Here is a 21,095-nt window from a genome sequence, read left to right as displayed (position 1 = left end):
TGTGAGAGACAATAAAAAATGAACACAATGGTAAAATAAAAGTGGAAGAAATGTCAGCAAAAAATGCGTAGAGTGGGCCTTTTGTGACAGTACTCACAGGTACGGAGCACCAACACCTTATCCATGCTGTGCTGCTACCTATGGCACATTTATTGCTATATGAGTACCACCCCTCATTCCTCCCAAGAGTTGCTATTTTGCCAGGGGCCCTGATGGCAATATACACAGGGATGGGTCTGTGAGGAGGTCCCATCTCTTTTGTACAAGTAAATTTCTGGAAAAGGAACTAAATAGGTCTATCCGGGATGTTGGCAGACTGTGCAGGAAAAACATGGTGAAAGAAGCCTATTCCCTGATTTGTGAGCTTCGGACATGTATAAAAATTTAAATGTGGAAGTATCATCTGCACATATGGGAGATAAGATGCTTCCTACTTAAGATTTGAATCAACTTAGATTATTGCTTTCTCTATATTTCAGACAATGTTTTTGCAAGGCATACTCAGTGTCAAATCAAGACTTTTTCCAGGGTGGAGCTTCTTCCTAAAAGAAAAATAGCTGTCACTAAACTGAGGAGACTTTATGCTGCTGCAGCTAGTAGGTTGGTGAGAAGAGGAAATAGGGTTTCTGTCTGTATTTCCGTATGTGTGTGAGCAAGCACATTATAGGGCATAAAATTCTATCTTTGAGAGCCTGGAACGCGACCCCCCTACAAACAGGGAGTTGTTGGCACAGAAAAAAAGCCCCCCTCCATTTTTCCATTTTGACTGGCAGGACTTTGGGTGTGATGCTCAGAGCAACACCGGTGCAGAGTTACTTTTCGAAAAGTTAAAAAACAGTTGAGAGTGATAACCTTCTCTAGAAGACAGATCCACAGTGATAGTGTCATCACTGAAAAGTTCGTGTCTGGTGTAGTTGTTGGTCTGGGCTTGAAGATGGCATTCAGAGCAAGGTTGCAACCAATATCAGTGCATGTAGGGAGTGCAGAGTAGGGAATTGTCATTATCAGTGAGGAAGCAACACATAGCTGAGAGACTGCATCTAATTTTGTGGGTTACAAGCTGTACAGGCCTGTATTATAGCAGCAACATTAGTAGAATTATTTTGCTAATCCAACCAGAATAAAGATGCTATATATTGATAAAGGTGCTTTTGAATCAAAATGATCTTAATAACGGTTTCAATTTCATAAAACTATATTAACCCTAAACGGCAAAACTGGAAGTTAGTAATAAACCATTAGATTATTGGCCATTATAAGATTGACATTCTCAGAGTCTGTTAATCTGTTTTTCCTTCTCCCTGCTTGCAAGAAGGAGAAAATGGCCATTTAATTATTGGAAGGGGGAATATATCCTTACAATAAATGAGAATGTGATAGGGCTGTTTAGTTTATAGACCGATTTATGAGAGAAACGCAAGTGCAATTCGGCTAAGGATGTTATTTAATTTTTAATTGGATGGACTGAATGTGCTAAAAGTACCAAATGTTCATACCGTAACTGAAAAAGCAGCCCTTAGTTTATTTTCCCTTTCACTGTTGAGGACAAGAGAATGTGTGATTTTGCCTCCATATTGAGTTAGGGTTTTTGAGGATCAGAGCTGGTATTTATAATAATAATAATTTATTTATACCCCGCTCATCTGGCTGGGTCTCCCCGACCACTCTGGGTGGCTTCCAAGAAATATTAAAATACAATACAAAGTCACAAATTAAAAACTTCCCTAAACAGGGCTGCCTTCAGGTATTTTCTAAATGACAGCTAGTTGTTTATCTCTTTGACCCCTGATGGGAGGGCATTCCACAGGGCAGGCGCCACTACTGAGAAAGCCCTCTGCCTGGTTCCCTGTAGCTTTGCTTCTCGCAGTGAGGGAACCACCAGAAGGCCCTCAGTGCTGGATCTCAGTGTCTGGGCTGAATGGTGGGGGTGGAGAAGCTCCTTCAGGTATACAGGACCGAGGCCGTTTAGGGCTTTAAAGGTCAGCACCAACACTTTGAATTGTGCTCGGAAACGTACTGGGAGCCAATGCAGATCTCTCAGGACTGGTGTTATGTGGTCCCGGCGGCCACTCCTAGTCACCAGTCTAGCTGCCGCATTCTGGATTAATTGCAGTTTCCGGGTCACCTTCAAGGGTAGCCCCACGTAGAGCACATTGCAGTAGTCCAAGCGGGTGATAACTAGAGCATGCAATTTGGATTGAGCAAGCAGACTTCACCAAATAGAGTGGAACAGAGATGTCACTTTCCAGTATATTAGCAGGCCCTTCAAAATACCCAACTTGATACGAATCTGCCTCCTTGTGAATTTTGCAAAGAAAAATCTTTCACTTTCACTTAAGGGCAAACCCCATGATTAACTCCATGTGCTGTTTAGTTCTTGGGGAGGTAGCGGTGTTCATATACTTTAAGAAAATTCACCATCCCTTACTGAAATAATTTGCCTTCCTTGAAATTCTTTGGCTATTTTACCAAGCCAGAAACATCAGCATTTCTCAGTAGTCAAAACGCAGCAGCTGCAGCAGCTCTCCCTGGGACCTGGATCCTGAAATAATAGTCTACATACTACAGTATCTTCCCTAATGAAAATGTTCATTACTGGTAGTTTGTAACTGTATTGCTATTTTCATTTGTTCTTCCTTCTCTGAGTGCTGTTGGGGCCTGTGATGTCCAACATTATTTGTGCAGTCTCCTGACTTAGTGAGTTAATGATTATATTCATTTGTTCCAAGCTTCTGGCAGTTTTAAACAAGGGACCTTAATTATGTAAAATTCTGTTGTTTATCTGGAAAGCCTAATGTAAGGATGCAGGCAATGAAAATCTCCCCACCCACCCTCCAGCTCTACAATGGCAGAAATTGCCCTACGGCAGTTCTGTTCTGGTTGCTTGACTCCTGACTGGTGCAACATATTTTTGGAACTTGCAGAATAGTATATAATAAATGAGCTAACAAGGATTTCCTAGCACGTTGGTATTTTTATTTTTAAAAAAGCAGGATTATTTTACCCCCAGGCATATTTTTAAAGAGATCAGGGTACTGGGCGTTCTAACTATTGTAACTGAAGTGCTTTCAAATTACTGTTAACTGTAGAAATATCCATATCTAATCATCAAAAAGTCAATCAGTTTCCTATAGAGATCTTCAGACATTCTTTACATGAAGCATGTGCATGTGTGTGCAAGCAGTAAGCCATGCCTTCAAGCGACAGGCTCTCACTACAGGAACAATTCCTATGAGCAGACACAGGTGGGTAGCCGTGTTGGTCTGCCATAGTCGAAACAAAATAGAAAATTCTTTTCAGTAGCACCTTAGAGACCAACTGTGTTTGTTCTTGGTATGAGCTTTCGTGTGCATGCACACTTCTTCAGATACACAGATATGACCAGACAAATTGTGCATAGACTTAGTGTGCCCATGTAGTTTGAATGTACACTGCCTAGTGAATCTATGCAGGTCAGGGGGGGGGCGGAGCTGCTATACCGAATAACTGATGGGGTTATTGCTATTTTTCCCCCCAATTAAGCTTATTGGTTGCATTTCTTACAAAAGTACAAAACGACTTACAACACTAAACACATATGTTACAATGTAAACAAACAAACAAAAAATCTAAAGTGTGTTCATATTTTTAAAAGGCAGGATTAAAAAAAAAAACCCATCCACTCAAGGAAGCTACAGATAATCAAAAGCCAAAGGCCTGGCAGAAAAGGAATGTTTTTGCCTAGTACCGAAATATATGCAATGATGGTGACAGGTGAGCCTCCCTGAGGAGAGCATTCCACAAACAGGGAGCCACCACTGAAAATGTCCGTTCTCATGTTGCCAGCCTCTGGACCCTTCCATGGATGGAGGCACACAGAGAAGGGCCTAAGATGATGATTGCAGGTTCTGGGTCAGTTCATATGAGGAGAGGTGGTCTTTGAAGTATTGGGATCCTGACATGCTTCACCCAAGAACCCTTTTGGTCCTGCATGTACTCAAGTGTTTCCTTGTGTACACAGTGTTTCTGTAAGTGCAGTCTGGAGACCATCTAAAATATTTATGGCTTCAGAAATGATCTCCCAGTGTATTTGAATTTACCTGGGTTCCTCAATTTTGTAAAGATGGAATGTTCCATGGCTGCTTGTTGCAATATATCTGCCACCGGTTTCTTGTGATTGGTATAGATTTGCTCTTGCAGTGGTGGATAATTATATATTTAGTGAGTGCCTGAAAAGCCAGACTTGCTGGTTGGTTGGGAGGTCACAGATCTTTGAAGTCTACACAGATGTAACATTAATTCTCTCAATTATGAAGAACTGCAGAACATATTGACTCAAAAAAATATTTTTGCTCAGAAAGGGGTGATGATTGGGCAGCTCCACATTAAGTGGGCTCTAAGGAACTTGCATTTTTGGTAGTCAAACCTAGGGCATACAAATACATTGGTGTATCATGCCACTTTGAAGTAGACAGATTGGCCATGGCTTCCTTCTGCCTCTATATATGAAATGCCTCATTTTAGACATGATAAAATTAGTTTAAAGACATGATGAAATTAGTTTAATTTAATTTAAAGACATGATAAAATTAGTTTAATTGTTTTGAATGCAAATACAATGTAAAATGCAAATTATGCAATGGAAATGGGTCAAAATAATTTCTTTTGAGAACAGCTTCTTTCTTCATGGATGAATGTTCACAAGGATTAGGATTTTCCCCCCTGTGAAAATGACCAAAATTAGTTGCTTAGATTGCTTTATAAGAAGAAGGTTTGCTGAACTGAGTATCACGGCATTTAACTAAAAAATATGTGAGTTTTGTGCTTTCTGCAAGTTACTTCTTAATCCTTAAGAAGCTTTCAGAAAATGCATGTGCAAAACAGTGCCATTTCCCCTCTTGGTGTTCCAATGTAATACTGTGGTGCCACTCACTTGTTAGTAGAACTGTAGAATTTATTTAGCATAAGCATGAGCTATAATTTGCATCTGCGCTAGGGCCTGGCACTGTTTTCACTGAATAAATGTTTAGTAGTACAGTCCATTTCCAATCACAGAGATTCTCAGAGGATTTGGAAGATGTCAGTGTCCAATCTTTTCAAGTTCAGAAAAAAAGTGGGAGGCTAGACTTTTTCAATGTCTGTTTTATTTACTACAGTCCCTGGAATTAGTAAAAAGTAATTCCCAAATGATGTATCCAGATTTTTACACTATGAGTCTACATCTTTGGCAGCCAAGGAATATGTTTATTTAGGGGGTGGGGGTGGAAACTAGGGCCCATTCCATGGACTATGCTGAGAAAGTGCTGCAGGCTCTGCTGCTCTTAAAAAACAGTAGAAAATGGGACAGCTAGGCTGGTTCTGCTCAGTCTAGCTGCATTTGACTCCACTACCTCAAAAGTCACTTTTCAGCTGCCATTCACCATTGCAGCAGCAGAGGGAGAGTTAGGACTGCAGGGGTCACTCGAGATATCAGCCTTGTTTGGCTCCCTTTCTCCCTGAACTGCTACCATTCAATCTGGTCTAAGAATTTTGCAACTTTAAGAATTAGTGTCTAAGTTTTCTCGTTGTTTAATGCGCAGTTATCCAATCCTCAAAGCTTATCCGCTTTTGGTTTTATATCGTTTGAGGCTCATTTCTGGATATGTAGAATGTATATGTATGTGGAAGTGCCTCCCTTAACTACAGATGGAAAGATTAAACAAATGGAAAACAAAGGATAAATAATAATAATAATAATAATAATAATAATAATAATAATAATAATTTATTTATACCCCGCCCATCTCCAGCCACTCTGGGCGGCTTCCAACAGAACATTAAAATGCAATAATCTATTAAACATCAAAAGCCTCCCTAATCAGGGCTGCCTTCAGATGTCTTCTAAAAGTCTGGTAGTTTTTCTCTTTGACATCTGGTGGGAGGGCGTTCCACAGGGCAGGTGCCACTACCGAGAAGACCCTCTGCCTGGTTCCCTGTAACTTGGCTTCTTGTAGTGAGGGAACCACCAGAAGGCCCTCGGCACTGGATCTCAGAATGATGGGGGTGGAGATGCTCCTTCAGGTATACTGGACCGAGGCCGTTTAGGGCTTTAAAGGTCAGCACCAACACTTTGAATTGTGCTCAGAAACATACTGGGAGCCAATGTAGGTCTTTCAAGACCAGTGTTATGTGGTCTCGGCGGCCGCTCCCAGTCACCAGTCTAGCTGCCACATTCTGGATTAGTTGTAGTTTCCGGGTAACCTTCAAAGGTAGCCCCACATACAGCACATTGCAGTAATCCAAGAGAGAGATAACTAGAGCGTGCACCACTCTGGCGAGACAGTCCGCGGGCAGGTAGTGTCTCAGCCTGTGTACCAGATGGAGCTGTAAAGCACGGCATCATTACAACATTTATTTCTTCACCATCTATGCAATGTGAGAGGGCAGGGATGGGGAAGCTGTGATCATATAGATGTTGTTGGACTCCAACTCCCATCACCCCCAGCCAGCATGGTCAATAATCAGGAATGATGGAAGCACAATCTGAAGGGCCACAAGTTCCCCACTCCTGTTACAGCAGTTCATGCTCATAAAATGTTTTGCAGGACAAATTCTAAATGATATAAAAAGTTTGTGATGTGGAACTGTTCTTTGTTCGCAGATGGAAAGGTTGAAGTGACAAAGGAAGGTGTGAAACTGTGCACCATGGGACCTGGCAAGGTATTTGGGGAACTCGCTATCCTTTACAACTGCACCCGGACAGCCACCGTCAAAAGTAAGGATATTTTGGAGTTTAATCCTGAAGTCATAATGTTGACAAATACTGTTTTTTAGTCCAGACACACTTTGGTCAGTTAGCAGTTTTGTGAAGTTCTCTTATCTTTAAAAACAAATAAAGATGCTCCAGGTTTACACATTTTTCAGGAGCGTTTGTTCTTTCCAAGCTAGTCTTTGAAGAGCGAGTGTATCATGGCATGCTATAGAAATTCATGTTTCGTATGTCAACAAAAATTGGTGTTTTACAGAAAGTGGTTTAGATATATGACAGTTTGCAGAATCTGTGTTTCGGAAGTTCTGTCAATAGATTCTGCACCCTCCCTCCCTCAGTTCTCAAAAGCTTCTGCAATTGAAACTGTTACATTTCCTATGCAAATTAGGGAAAAAAATCATTTTAAAAAACACATCTAAAAGAGTAGATGACTCTAGTAGAAGAGCTAAAGGAGCTGGTGGAGAATAGAAGTGTTGCTGTGATAAAGATATAGAGTCTCACTTATTTTCTCATTGTTCACATGCCCTTCTTTTTGCACATACTTAGGGCAAACAGTCTGGAAACTGTTAACGTGTAAAGTCCAGCCAGTGCTGTTACACCTATTATTACTCACAGCATCTTCCTTCTCATTCACCTCCTTCCCAAGATGTTGTTTTGTGTCTGATATTTAACAGCAACTCTCTTTCCTCATTAAACTGGAGTGGTGGTGAGGCCAGAACTATTATCATCCTGAAACGAGCAATTCTGAAGAGAAATTGGCAGTATATTTGTTAGTAATTTTGTACTTGTTTTTGTACCCTCCCCACCTCCACCCCATGGATGTTTCAACTGATGGCAATTATGCATCTTCTGTAGGCAATGACTTTGTGCACAATGCCACTTAGATGCTAGCAAGTGACTTCATTGTAATTTCACTCACTCATTAATGCATAAATAGCTGAATGGCAGTCATAATTGTAATTAGCTTGATATTCCTTCGCTATGACAGGGAGGTCACCAGTTAGCATTTGGAGGCGTTTCTGCTAGTTCTAGATAAACGCATGCAATTCCTTGAAGTGCAGAGAGCTATTTAAGAAACATTATTGACTAATACATTTACATTATTGCTATTGCCTCTGAAACTGACTGGAACATCTGTCTATTCTCCTGTCTTAAGACAATTTGGCTTATTTGTTGCAACTCTGAATATGCAGCTGGTAAGAAGGAATGACAACCATATGGAAACAATGATAATGTTAAGCATTCAGCTTCAAAAATGCAACCTGAAATACTCTCGAAAAGTTTGTCAGTTCTGGCAGAACCATTTCTCTTTAACTGTTGCATGTTAAAACCTTGTTCTCACCTTCCAGAGTAACCTTAATGTTCTGCAAAGAGCTGCACCTTTACAGTTCTGGCTCTGTAGCTTTGGTACCGGAAGAAATTCACCAATGTTCTTCATTATTAGTCTTCCTAAATAAGTGAGGTGTCAGTCTGCTTGCAAGGGATTTTGGGATCTAGCTGGTTCTTCTGTGCTATTTTAAGTATGCTTTGTTTTTTGTTTTTGTCTTTTTGTAAATAGTTTTTTGTAAGTTTTCTCAAATGCCAGAAAAGGTAAAATATTGTTACTGGCCACCCCAGTCTCTGCTGAGCAGTGCACAAGATACTAAGGGGTACTGGCACTCAACCAGGGTGTTCCTTTGGGGAAAATGAGTTACGGCGAAGTCTGCAGTATCTTTGAAATATGACTTATTTACACATATGTACACTGGAAGCTTTCAAAAGAGAGAGATTTCACGGCATTCACATCTCAGGAGAATCCTGTCCTTCACAGCAGCCCAGTATTGGATTCCCAGACATCTCTGCACTGCATGGCCTATGCCTGGAGTGCTCGCTCCACTCTTCTTCCCAAGAACCCTTGCTCCAAACAACTTTCCCATCTGTCTGCTCCCCCCCGACCTCTGTTTTTCAAAAAGGACACATTTTTCCTGTGTGACATAACACTTCCTGTAACCTCCACCTCCCACTCTGCTATTTCTTCTGCTAATTAACACACAGCTTGCCGGGGCTGGGGGTGGGGAGGACAGCATCTGCATGATCAATTGTTCTTTAATGGCCCGGTACATGCAAATTGCATGACTTGAGTCTTGAATGTTGCATAGATTAAACATAGCAATGGCAATTAGGCTTGTTGTACAGCAAACAAGGTGGCCTTAAATGCAGTGCATCTCATGTATTGCCCAACGGTAGTGGTACTGCAGTGAAATATTACAATAGGGTAATGACATTTGGAATTGGAGCAATCCATATATATATATTTGCCCTAGAGGTACTCAGTTGGATTTTGAAAGGTCACTGCACCTAAAAAAAATTCTTACTTTTTGCATCCTGCTTTTCAAAAAGCACATGATATTGATGTTTAAAATCATGTCTTGCATGTTCATACACTGCATCTGTAAATGTGTGGATTCATATCTTTACAGTATTGCTACCTGTGTGTTTCTGCTGTCTTTGCGTGCCTTCCCATTCAAATCAGTCACTGGCACGTGATAACACTTGCTCTTGCATTGCCCCCCTTATATTTCCCAAATAATCAGTATGCAAACACACACACACACACACACACACCAGCCTTCTCTCTGAAGAAAATAAAGAGTGCTGCTTGTGGGGCTCAACAGTTTCCTTTTGTGCTAGTTTTTACACTTGACAGCTCCATTTGTTCATATTAAGTGATGGGTCACTGATTCAAATTCAGAATAAAGGAGACAGCACATAAAGTATTATTGATAAAAAGCAATTCTCTGATCTTTGAGAAAGAAGATATTAATCTTTTTCTTGTTAACAGATGGATATTCTAACTGAAAAAAGCCCTGGCTCAAGCTGTCAGATCCAGTAAAATACATACAAATTGGTTATTATAAGTATCTTACAGAATTATCTATTTATCTCATTAAGTCATATTGACCCCCCCCCCCCAAACTAGTTAGTCATTTGAAGTTGCACTACAAGTGGAACCTACAACAAAATGTTGCAGCATAGTGTGCTCCTGTTCTAGGACACTACATTACATTCCCCCTAGTTTTCAGGGTTTTGAAAAAATAAATAAAAATAATTAAACATTTTTCATTCTGTGGCTGCCAAGCATTTTCAGTTCTTGTTGGACTGATTTAGAGGTGGAGGGGTCTCATTAGGTCCTCCCCCCAATTGTTTTCATACTTCTACAAACCATGAGAGTTCCCATAGCCTGTTGATACTTTCCCCTTGTATGTGAGGTGCCGTTTTAAGCATATAATAATCAGCACTTACACCTGAACATCACTACAGTGGTATCTCAGGTTACAGACGCTTCAGGTTACAGACGCTTCAGGTTACAGACTCTGCTAACCCAGAAATAACGCTTCAGGTTAAGAACTTTGCTTCAGGATAAGAACAGAAATCGTGCTCTGGCGGCGCAGCGGCAGCAGGAGGCCCCATTAGCTAAAGTGGTGCTTCAGGTTAAGAACAGTTTCAGGTTAAGAATGGACCTCCGGAACGAATTAAGTTCTTAACCCGAGGTACCACTGTATTATTGTTTTGGTTTTGTTTTAACTATTTATAGTGAGCAATAGTGGCAATGGCAGCCTTAGCAAGGAAGAAGGTTCAGGGCAACTTCAGATGATTACAGCTGCACCCCAGTCATCTGAAAGGTATAGAACTAACCACATTATCCACCTGAATTAACCAAAACTGCCTGCAGACGTTTAGTGAAAGAGCAGTCTTCTTTCAGCTTCTTTGAACTTTACAGAAATAACAAATAACGCTTCCTGCTCCAGCCACTCAAAAAGAGAACAGCAAAAACTGGTTAAACAACATAAAACTGTTAAGAAAATATTACGGATATTGATGATCTATGGAAGAGAAAGCAGAAATCAGGGCAGATGATTAACTTCTAAAGTAGCACGACTGCAGTGTTATACTTATTTTTCACCATTCTAGAGAAAGTCAAGAAATCAACGTACCCTGATCATTAGAAACCTATGTCATGTCTATTTGTAAACTAAAACATGACCGGGGGGAGGTGAGAATATTGTCCCTTGTTTCCCAGTAAGATTTCATCATTTGCTACTGGGGAAACCATCTGTGATCCAGGGAAAATTAAACAAACCGACTGAAATGGATCTAGAGAATCAGTTTCCTCCCAGAGCACCTAGATCTCATCTGCAATTACCCATTTAAGAACATTGCCTAAGAAGGTGAGACTGGCAACTGGCCAGTAATTAGTTAGATTTTCTGAATCCAGGGAGGGTTTCTGGAGGTGTTTTTACCGCTGCCTCCATAAAGCAGGAGCAGGCTGGATTTGTAGCCTTGAATGTTACTCTTGCTGTATTTTACTGTTGTGATTTTAATTATCATAAACCACCTGGGATACTAAGTATGCATGGGCTATATATCAGTATAGTAAATAAGCAAATATTTTTTTTCAGAGAAAATATAGACAGACACACTTTTCTTTTAGTATTGTCAGTGGTGAAAATGTAATCTGAAGTAGTCAGCATAGTGGGAATATACACAGTAATTACATAGATCTTAAAAAAAATTAAGGATAATGTGGGTGGGTGGAAGGTAATTTATCATTGTCATTTATCATAGTGGAAAGAGCAGTGGGAACATCCTTATAAAACCTTGAGACAGCTTTCCCCCCGGCTAGTCAGCTGTGTATACATGAGGTTCACTTCTGATCTGCTGAACGGCAAAGAATCAGATACAAATGCAGGAGAAGTTCCTGTTGCATTTATCATGTAGGTTTGAGCTGTGATAGGGCATGCAGTAGATAAGGCCTTTTCATTGTTCCAGTCATGCTATATCTAAAAGTCTTATACTTCCCTCCGGAGCAGTTTTTAGTGAATACGTAATCTTAGACTCGATATCACAGTTGGAACTCATTAGGACAGCTGATGCCCTCTGGAAGAGTGATATGGCCATTTGGTCTTACAATAGCTCCTCTGTGAATAAGACAATGATTTCAGTCTCTTAGAGCTGTGTAATGCCGTGATCATTGCACACGAATGTAAGATATCCACTGCACACTGTGTGTGTGTATAATGCATTGCAAACTGAAATGTTGTTACTTGAAACATTTTGAGCTTTTAAGTAAAGCCAATAAGCAAAAAACAAACACACAAAAACCCCACTCCCATAGCTAACAGTAATGTGCTGTAAATAATAGGGATCCTATGACAAGATAGCAGTGAATTATGAAAAGGAGAACCACAAGTACATGTGGCTGCGGTTCAACACAAGCCCCTTAGAGATGTTGAGCTTGTTACCTCTTCAAGCATGATGTCAGTTCACCACTTTGTGTCCAAGAACTTAGTATCACAATGTTATCTCTCTGTAACTGCGTAACATTCCAAAAGAATTCAGAACTTTAATGAGAATCAGATGAACTGGCAAACACAGCATACTGTATACTTTTCATTAACTTCTGCCTGGTTTTCAAATCAGAGTGCTGCAAAGCATGGAGACTCTGCGGAATTAAACAGGTGATTTTAAAAATTAGATAGAAAATGTCAAGGAAAAGACAAATAAACACAGCACCGATAAGCAAAAATGTTTTGAGTCTTAACGGGGTTTTGTTATTGAACAACAGAAAGGAGACCAGATTTATATTTGGGTTGCTCTAAAGTGGCTGCATGCTATAGTTTAGATGTGCAGAAGCAAGTAGAAAAGCCCAAAAAAAAAAAAAGGATTATAAATTTTAATTTTTGCCTAGAAATCTTTTGGGACCTGGAGCAAAGATAAATACAGAAAATATGGCAAAACTATACAGAATAATGTGGGTTCAGACACTTACATTATAACAAACAACGATGGTTGTGTTCTCAGTGCAGATTCAAGATTATATGAACACAATTGGTTACAGCTTTATCTCTTTCCCCATGCTTTGAAAAGTGTTAGCCGTTCTACTTTGGGGAAATCAAAACCATATTTCCATTTCTGGACTTTAAACTTGTAAAAATAATTTATCAGCACTTTTCCTATGCCAAAGTCAACTAAGTTCTGGGTAATGGGGAAGATTTGACACAATATACTTTTTCTTCTTTCTTGTATGGTTTTGGCATTTGGACATTCTCCTTTTAGGTAATAAAAAGCTGAAAAATGTAGAAGCAGCTTTCCCCCTACGACAAGCGTAAAACATGTAACATTTCCCCTGAAGAAGAATGTGTGCATTCAAACTGCACTGGGAATTCTGGAAAGCACTAATATCTATCCTTCAGTAAATCACTGTTGGCTTTGACCTTCTGTTTTTGTGTGTGCGTGTTTGCAGTGTACTTCAGTGATAATATCCAGGTTGAAATTTTCAAGGCATGTGGCTAATCTCCCAGACTTGAGCAGTTTATTTGCTGAGAGAGAGCCACTTCCAATATTCCCAGGAAAGTAGCAACAGAAGACATATGAACTATGCCCCACATGCTGCTTGGTCTCATCTGAAGGGGGAAATGTGCTCACAAGGATGCTCAAGTGCTCAGGCACTGTACCCAATCATTTGTGGCTTAACAAACTATGGTTTATTAAGCAGATGTCATTTTGTATGGACTAGGACATTCTCTTTGTTTTCTTTGTTTTTGTTTTTAAAAAACTTTAACAAACAAAAATGGAAGTAGTGCCATTGCTGCAATTCACATCAGGTTTCAAACAGTCCACTTATGGGCCATGAATCATAATTCAAAACATCATTATAGTGACAGAGGCTTATAAAATTATTGTCAGCTTTTCTCAGCATTTTGTAGGGGTGAAGACATTCCTGAAGATTGCTTCATCTTCAGGGTGATGGTGAGAATTCTTAGACCTTTCAAGGCGGGGTGGGTGGTTACCTTCTCCCATGGAAAAATAAGCATGGGTTTTCCCTTTATTGTTGTCTCCTTTTGATAAGGAGAAAGTCTTGTTGCTGTTTCAAGAGTGCCCTTGGGTTGTTCAGTCATTCAGTCATGTCCGACTCTTCGTGACCCCATGGACCAGAGCACGCCAGGCACGCCTATCCTTCACTGCCTCTCGCAGTTTGGCCAAACTCATGTTAGTAGCTTCGAGAACTACAGAGCATCATTTGGGTACAGAGCATCATTTCAAGGGCCATTCTATCCTCAGGAATGCTACTTACCTGCTGAGAATAGCCAAGCCCCCACGTGAAGTATCAGCAAGACTTTTTCCCATAGAAGAAAGAAAAATAAGAATTAAGAAAAATCCACAGATGACTCATGTTAAGGGAATGCAACCCTTCCCACCAGAGGTTTTTAAATGTTGCCTGTTTCTCAAAAGCCCCTGAATACTCCTGCCAACACCGTCACAGAGGACAAATGACCAGGAAAAGTGTGTGTGTGTCACATACATTTATTATGAATGGAGTGGGGAGTGAGCACTCAAGGACTAAAACTTTGTGTCAATCAGTAATACAAATGGGTGAGAGCATGGTGCACCCAAAATGAGTGTGACTCATGCAGGAGAGCGACCCAGAAGACATGCACCATGGTTTTGCACTGGAACATGTTGGAGGGTGTGGTGGCACCATTCACATAACAAAACTACCACAAAGATACTGATATTCTTGGCTTTTGAAAAACAGGGGTTCCACAGCTGACTGGGAACCACTGCTTTATGCAATGCATAATAAACTTACGGGATACTTTGTGGCAGGGAAGGATAGCACTTAATAGCACTTTCAAATAAGAATAGGTTGCATTCATGGAAAAGATGTATCCCTAAGGCACTTAGTCAAAATACTTAGGAATGGAGCCTCCCTGGTCAGACACAATGCACAATGATGACTGGATGCATTATGCGACTTGGCTCTGACATAAATGGCAGATTCTGAGGGCAGATGAGGAAGCTAGTTTTGTTCATACAAAATTATTTTCCATACACTTGAGTCCTAATACCAAGAACTGCAGGCAATAAATTTAATGCTAGGTTGTTTGTGTTGTTGTTTTTTAAGTTACCAGAGATGTAGTCAACCTCCAGTTGGCTATCTGCTTGACTTCCCAGTTTTTAGCAAGGATTTCTTTGAATGTCTTTAAATGAAAAAAACTAACAAACCAATACAAAAAACATTCCCAAGGGTTTGCTATTTGTTAAACTGGCTAGATTACATTGCTGGTTAGTTCTTTTGTATGTGTTTATGCTTAACAAAATTGAAGCTTTGATTTTGTTCGCCTCTTGGGAAGCATTTGGGATCTTTAATTTGTCTTGCTCCTCTACTTCTTGACTCATTTCTTGTTCTTTAGTACTCACTTATTAGAATTATTTGTTTGCCTCTAGCATTTTCAGTGTTCAGCCTTCCTGCTTTATTTCCTGATGCAGAGAATATTGTCACTTAACTTTATTATATCTGGGTCCTATGGGCATTTTCTGTTGTTTTCTTGCTAACTTTGTCTTCTGTGTGGTCTGTCTCTCCCATTAAGCTGTTTTCATAATATTCTTTTACTTGGTAATATTTTCCAATTCCCATAGTTCCCAACTTTTAAAAAATTCAGAACTTGACAAGGCTGCAGTAATACTGAAATGCATATTGCAGCAACTTTCATAAAACTTGGTAATGCTTAATGTAAAAGTGAACAGAATGGGATTTGGCTGACTCTGCTGACTGATCCATGATGAACCTAAAGCCAAGACTACCAGGATTGATACTTTTATTACTTCTGGTTTATATTTGTAAATTATAATTTCAGTCATATCTGGTATCACTGCACTTCATCCTTGGATATGTACTCATATGAGTTAACATAATGTGTCAGGAATGTTTTCTAATCTTCCAAACTATTGTTTGGAGAATAAGGAATGAGCTGTGTGCATGTGCTTTCCACCCTTCCCCTTTGCTCTTCTTATGGTCTTAATAGCATGCTTACTAATTTATCAAATCTCAGTTTGTTGTTGAACTGGAAAACTATGGTTTGATCAAGTCCTAAAAACCAGGATTGCAAACTGGGATCAAACAGTGGTTTGCAACTCTGGTTTGTAGAGATGAATCCAATTTTTTTTCTCCATTTTGATTGTCACAATAGAATGTGGTTTGATAAACCAGGAGTATGTGAAGGGAGGAGGAAGCATACGCACAAATACCTTATTCCTTTGGCAGACTGAGGAAAATGATGTCTCTCCGACTAGAAAAATCGTACTGTTTATGTAGTATGTGTACCTGGATTACTTGAAACTGTTCACATGGACACAAATTGAACTGTCCTATCAGCCTTGTTACTCCACAGAATGTATATCTTAATAGACATGCACAGGATTGGCCTGTAAGTCTACTTTTTAAAGTTATAGATACAACTGCAAGGAGAGTTCAGAGCAGGCTTCCTCAACCTCGGTCCTCCAGATGTTTTGAGATTACAGTTCCCATCATCCCTGACCACTGGTCCTGCTAGCTAGGGATGATGGGAGTTGTAGGCCAAAAACATCTGGAGGGCTGAGTTTGAGGAAGCCTGGTTCAGAGACAAGAATGGAATAGGGACCCCTTTTTTCTTCACTACTTTCAAGAACTATACCCCCCCCCCCGTACTACATATGTACAATGTGCTTAGCTTTGGGCTGGGCAGTTAGCCCTTTATCACTACTGTAGAATACTTCAAGTGGCTGGGGGAGGAGGAAGTGTTATTTACCTGCCCTCACCCCCAGACACAGTTTCAGACAACCCAGCATTTTGTTGTGCAACCATATCATAATTCCTGACTTGCCAGCTTGTATGTCAAGATGACATTGAAATTTCTGCAGCAACTGGTAACAAGCTTATTTAGTGCTTTTAATGAAATTACATGTTCTGTGCAGAGAAATTGGTGTAGGGTATGGATGCGTCCCTATAGGAGACTGAAATGTTCTTCTTAAAATGGAAGATTACTAGCATTTCTGTCTTCCGTTGAGCTAGATGAACTAGAAATGGGAAAAACTTTCAATTTTGGTTTCTCATTTTCCAATTCTTAAGTTCAGTTAACCTTATTCCTGCATATTATTCTTATTTATTTATTTATTTATTTAATACCCTGCTTTTTCTTTCAAGGGAGCCTTGGGTAGCATATGTCAGAATTATTTTTTAAGTCTCTGTGAAAGTTCATACACATTTTCATGCACGTATCTCCCAACATATACATTTTCACTTTAATGGCTTATTGCAGTCAGTTTTCCCCTAATAGAATGCATTTTTCTACACTTTCTGTATGAACTTTTCACTGTTGCATTCACAAGAATGCAATTCTTTGATTAGAGAACTATATCACAAGGGAATTTAGCATGAAAGGTGTGCTGTGGATCATATGTTCGCTTGTGAAGTCCATATCTGGAAGTTCATATCAAAACGCAAAGTGAACTAATTTCTTCCCCTAACAAGGTCATGATGCTGTAGCAAGAAGAACATAGAGAAAATCATTGATGGTCAGATGGGGGAACTGAAACAGAATGTCTATTGAAAAACCCCCAGCTTCTCCCGTTACGGTTAATTACAAAGTACTACCACACAGGTTATAAAGCACAGAAGTTAAACTATGGACAGAAATCAAACCCAGCTGGAGATCAGCTATCAGAAGAAGCAACTGTCCAATGTTAGCGTGATACAGAGCTTAAAGCAGGCTTCCTCAACCTCGGCCCTCCAGATGTTTTTGGCCTACAACTCCCATGATTCCTAGCTAGCAGGACTAGTGGTCAGGGATGATGGGAATTGTAGTCTCAAAACATCTGGAGGGCCGAGGTCGAGGAAGCCTGACTTAAAGCATGTAGGTATGAAGCAGAGAACTCAGTGTTTGTCTCACTCATCAACTGATCTTCAAAAGCTGCAATACCTCCCAGATCACTTTTGTGACTCCAGAGAGATGTGGAAGAAAGGCCATACGTCAGGCATAGGGAAACTTGGCCCTCCAGATGTTTTGGGACTACAACTCCCATCATCCCTAGCTAACAGGACTAGTGGTCAGGGATGATGTAGTCTGAAAACATCTGGAGGGCCAAGTTTGCCTATGCCTGCCATAAGTTTACTTTTCAGCTTCAAGGAACCCTATTTTTAAAGGTCTTTTGAAACTTCAACAGATCAGGTTACAGCAGCCCACTGTCAGATACTTCCACCACCACCACAACCATCATCATCAATCCCTGGGCTTCAAATCACTACTTCTGCAATACAGGTTTTTCATTATTTAGGAGTGGAGCCTGTGTGTGTGTGAGAGTCCTGCTTTGTGAGGGCTCCCCAAATCACAGGAACAATTAATATTTTGGAACTGCTTGAGCTGTTTTATCAAATGAAGATATTGCAATCCTATTTAATGGCATGAGGAAAAAGAATATGCCCTGAGGTGCTTTGTGAGGCTCATTGGAAGTCTTGGATACAATTAAAGCTATTTGCAGTATTCCAGGGACATTAGGGAACAGAAAATTGAAGTATTCGTCTCTGATTATGTACCTATTTTAAGCAAGTGAGACCTCCTACTGAAGTCAAACTGAGTGGATTCATTTGAACACCTCATCTGCTTAAAGCTAGACTATTACTTAAATACCTAGCTCATTCAGGGTCTTCTAGGGGCTTTGTGAATACTTACAGTTCACCTTGAAAGACAACGGTTTCTCCCTGTTTTTCCTCCCTATTAACTTTCAAGTGATGAGTCTCAACAGCATATACTTATGGGTTACATACAGCTTTCTGGCAATGCAATGCTAGGCAGACATTTTAAGAGTTACCAGTTAAAGTTGTTCATTTCTGACTGAAGTGCCGTTGTTCCTGTGCAACGGGATATACTCATTCTCCTCTCCCTTGCTCCCAACCATAAGTTCCTCATTGTCATAATGTGTACCTTCTGAGTTGGTGTAATGCATATTTGAAAAAAAAAATTCTTAAATTAGCATTCTGAAATTAATAATTTATGAAACACTAAAATGTACCCGACAGTTAATTTGATTTTCTGAATATTTTGATATCTATTACCTGAAAAATATACAACAGATCATTAAAATTATTGAGTATTTCTATAATTTCAGTTACTGTACAATAAATATTGAAAGAAATACTGATTATGTGCAGATTTTTATATTATAAGCATGTGAACCAACAGTGGGCTGTCTTGGATGTAATATTAAAATATAGTTTAGCATTACAAAAAAATGAGTCTAGGCTCCTTGCTCCCCTGAGGCTTTGTATGGTCCTTTATCTCTTCTAGTTCTGATGCAGTGAGGAATTTTAAAATGTCCACTTAACTTTTTGAATAACTAGTTTTTCTATTTCTCCCAGATCTTAAACTTTGGCTCATCTTAACTGTGGCTAGTAAAAACAAGCTATAGTTTGAACTTTGAAGGTGTCTTGCTTCCACTAGCTATAGTTAAGGCAAATCACATTTTGCTTAGATTTAGATGACATGGCAAACTGTATTTAAATCTAAAAGGCAAGTTTCCAATCTCCTTGCAGCTGCACTAGAGAAGGGGGGGGGAGAGCCTTGGCTCATTCTTGTAATGCCTTAAACCATAGTGCAGCTTATGTCCAAATACATCCTTTGTTGTTGAAAAAAAACATTTTGCAAAATTCACTCTACACATGTACAGAATATGGAGAAATTTGTTGGGACATCTTCATCAATTTAGCCCTGCACCTGAACTCCTGAATTGTTACTCCTTGTCTGGATAACGATTTCTTTCTTATTTTGTGGATATAGGGCATAACATAGACCTAAACCTCTGGGAGAAACTCTGGAAGAATGATTTGACATTTACCACATTATACTTTGAAAAAGAATTATATGAAAATGATGCCTAGTCAGTCTTTAACCCTGAGTAGGTTGGTCAAGATGTACAAAGTTGGATCAGATCTGTGTTGGAAATGCAGAGAAATGGAACATTTTTTCACATGTGGTGGACATGTAGAAAAGTTAAAGGCTATTGGGAAATGATTTACAATGAGTTATAAACAACAACAACATTCCCCCAAAAACCTGAGGCTTAAAAAAAAGAATACTTCAGTTTGAAGCTCCCAATTATTGGGGGGGGACGACCATTTATGTACGCAACCACAGCAGCTCAAATTTTGCTAGCCCAAAGATGGAAAGTGAGCAAGATCCCTAGTATGGAAGATTGGCAACTTAATATAAAAAAATTTACAGAAGCACCAGGTTTAACTTACAGAATAAGAGAGCAAGAAGAATATTTATTCAAAGAGGTGTGGATTTTTTTGCTGAATATTTAGAAAATAATTGTGTACAATTAAAATGCTGGTAGCATTTACATAAATTCAACAGTATGGTAAATATTTGAAGGATGTAAAATGGAGAAACAATTAGATTGGCTATAGTAAAATAGGCAGGAATGATAGGTAAGTAAAATGAACCATGAAAGGGGAAGGAGGGAAGTCAATTGCTGTGTAAAATGTTTATTTTGAGATGTATAAACTGAAAAATTAATAAAAGTCATTATATATATATATATATATATATATATATATATATATATATATATATATATGTAATATTTCTTACTTCCATGTAATAGCCTCTCTTTGTGTGTGTTTGTGTGTTGGATGGCAGGGCACTTGGCCCACGTTCCTATATTCACTAATGGCACTGTCTGAATAATCGTGGACCTGCTTCTTAGGCATGCTTGTTGGGACCAGGGCTGGTGTAATTCAGATGCTGCTGCTGTTGGGTTTGGCGTGATGTGCGGATCTAGACATCTTCATGTCCCTGCCAGCAGAGCCAACTTAGCTGTAGTGGGCCTTTGCTTGGGCTCTGGCAGGTCCTTAGTATGCCATGGGCTGCCACTTGGCATGGTCAGGTGCAATGACTACACGGGGAAGGTGTGCACATGTAGCATAGCAACTCCATTAGAATGTTGCTCTGGAGAAAGAAGTAAACGCAGACATTAAGTGCGTGTAAAAATATTCTGGTTAAGCCTCAGGAAATTACACTTTTGTTCAACTCCTAAATTAAAGACTTTAGTAATTAAAGGTACAACACACTGACAAGGTTTCTCCTCAGGTATCAAATGATAATTTATTTAATTTAAAATTGTCTTTAACAATTCATATGCTAGTGACCAAATGATTCAAAAATTGCCCTTTGGCATGGGAATATTTTATTTCATCAAATTCTGATTCGTGGTGTAGTTGACTTAGAAGTAAATTATGCATATTTCTTTCTAAAGCTTCTACACCTGCCAGTTCAAAATGTTGTACCTCTTCTGACTTATATTTTAAGATCCCACAATGAGATTGGGATCATAACATAGGCATAATTGACCAATGTACATTCTCAAATGGCTCAGAAACGCTGGAAGGAGCTGATTCTAGCTATGTATGGAAATGAGAAACTGTACAAAACTGGAGTGGGGGGGTGGGTAGTGGGATCCAAACCATGGAATACAAAGGGCACAATACTTTTCAGGTATCTTGCCTAATAGA

General features: G+C 39.5%; 1 protein-coding gene across 6 annotated transcripts in view; it reads left to right on the top strand.

The window, feature by feature from the left end:
* Positions 1–21,095, top strand: part of PRKG1 (protein kinase cGMP-dependent 1) — a 580,751-nt gene that overhangs the window by 273,447 nt on the left and 286,209 nt on the right. For all 6 annotated transcript variants that reach the window (XM_033149161.1, XM_033149165.1, XM_033149166.1 and 3 more), the window contains one exon: positions 6,620–6,733. In XM_033149161.1, coding sequence (XP_033005052.1) covers positions 6,620–6,733 — 114 coding nt within the window. The remainder of the gene's footprint in view (positions 1–6,619; positions 6,734–21,095) is intronic.

This window comes from Lacerta agilis, chromosome 5 (genome assembly GCF_009819535.1).
Source record: "Lacerta agilis isolate rLacAgi1 chromosome 5, rLacAgi1.pri, whole genome shotgun sequence".
Lineage (NCBI taxonomy): Eukaryota > Metazoa > Chordata > Lepidosauria > Squamata > Lacertidae > Lacerta > Lacerta agilis.
The sequence above is the reverse complement of the archived record's forward strand: the minus strand, read 5'-3'. Positions and strand labels throughout refer to the sequence as shown.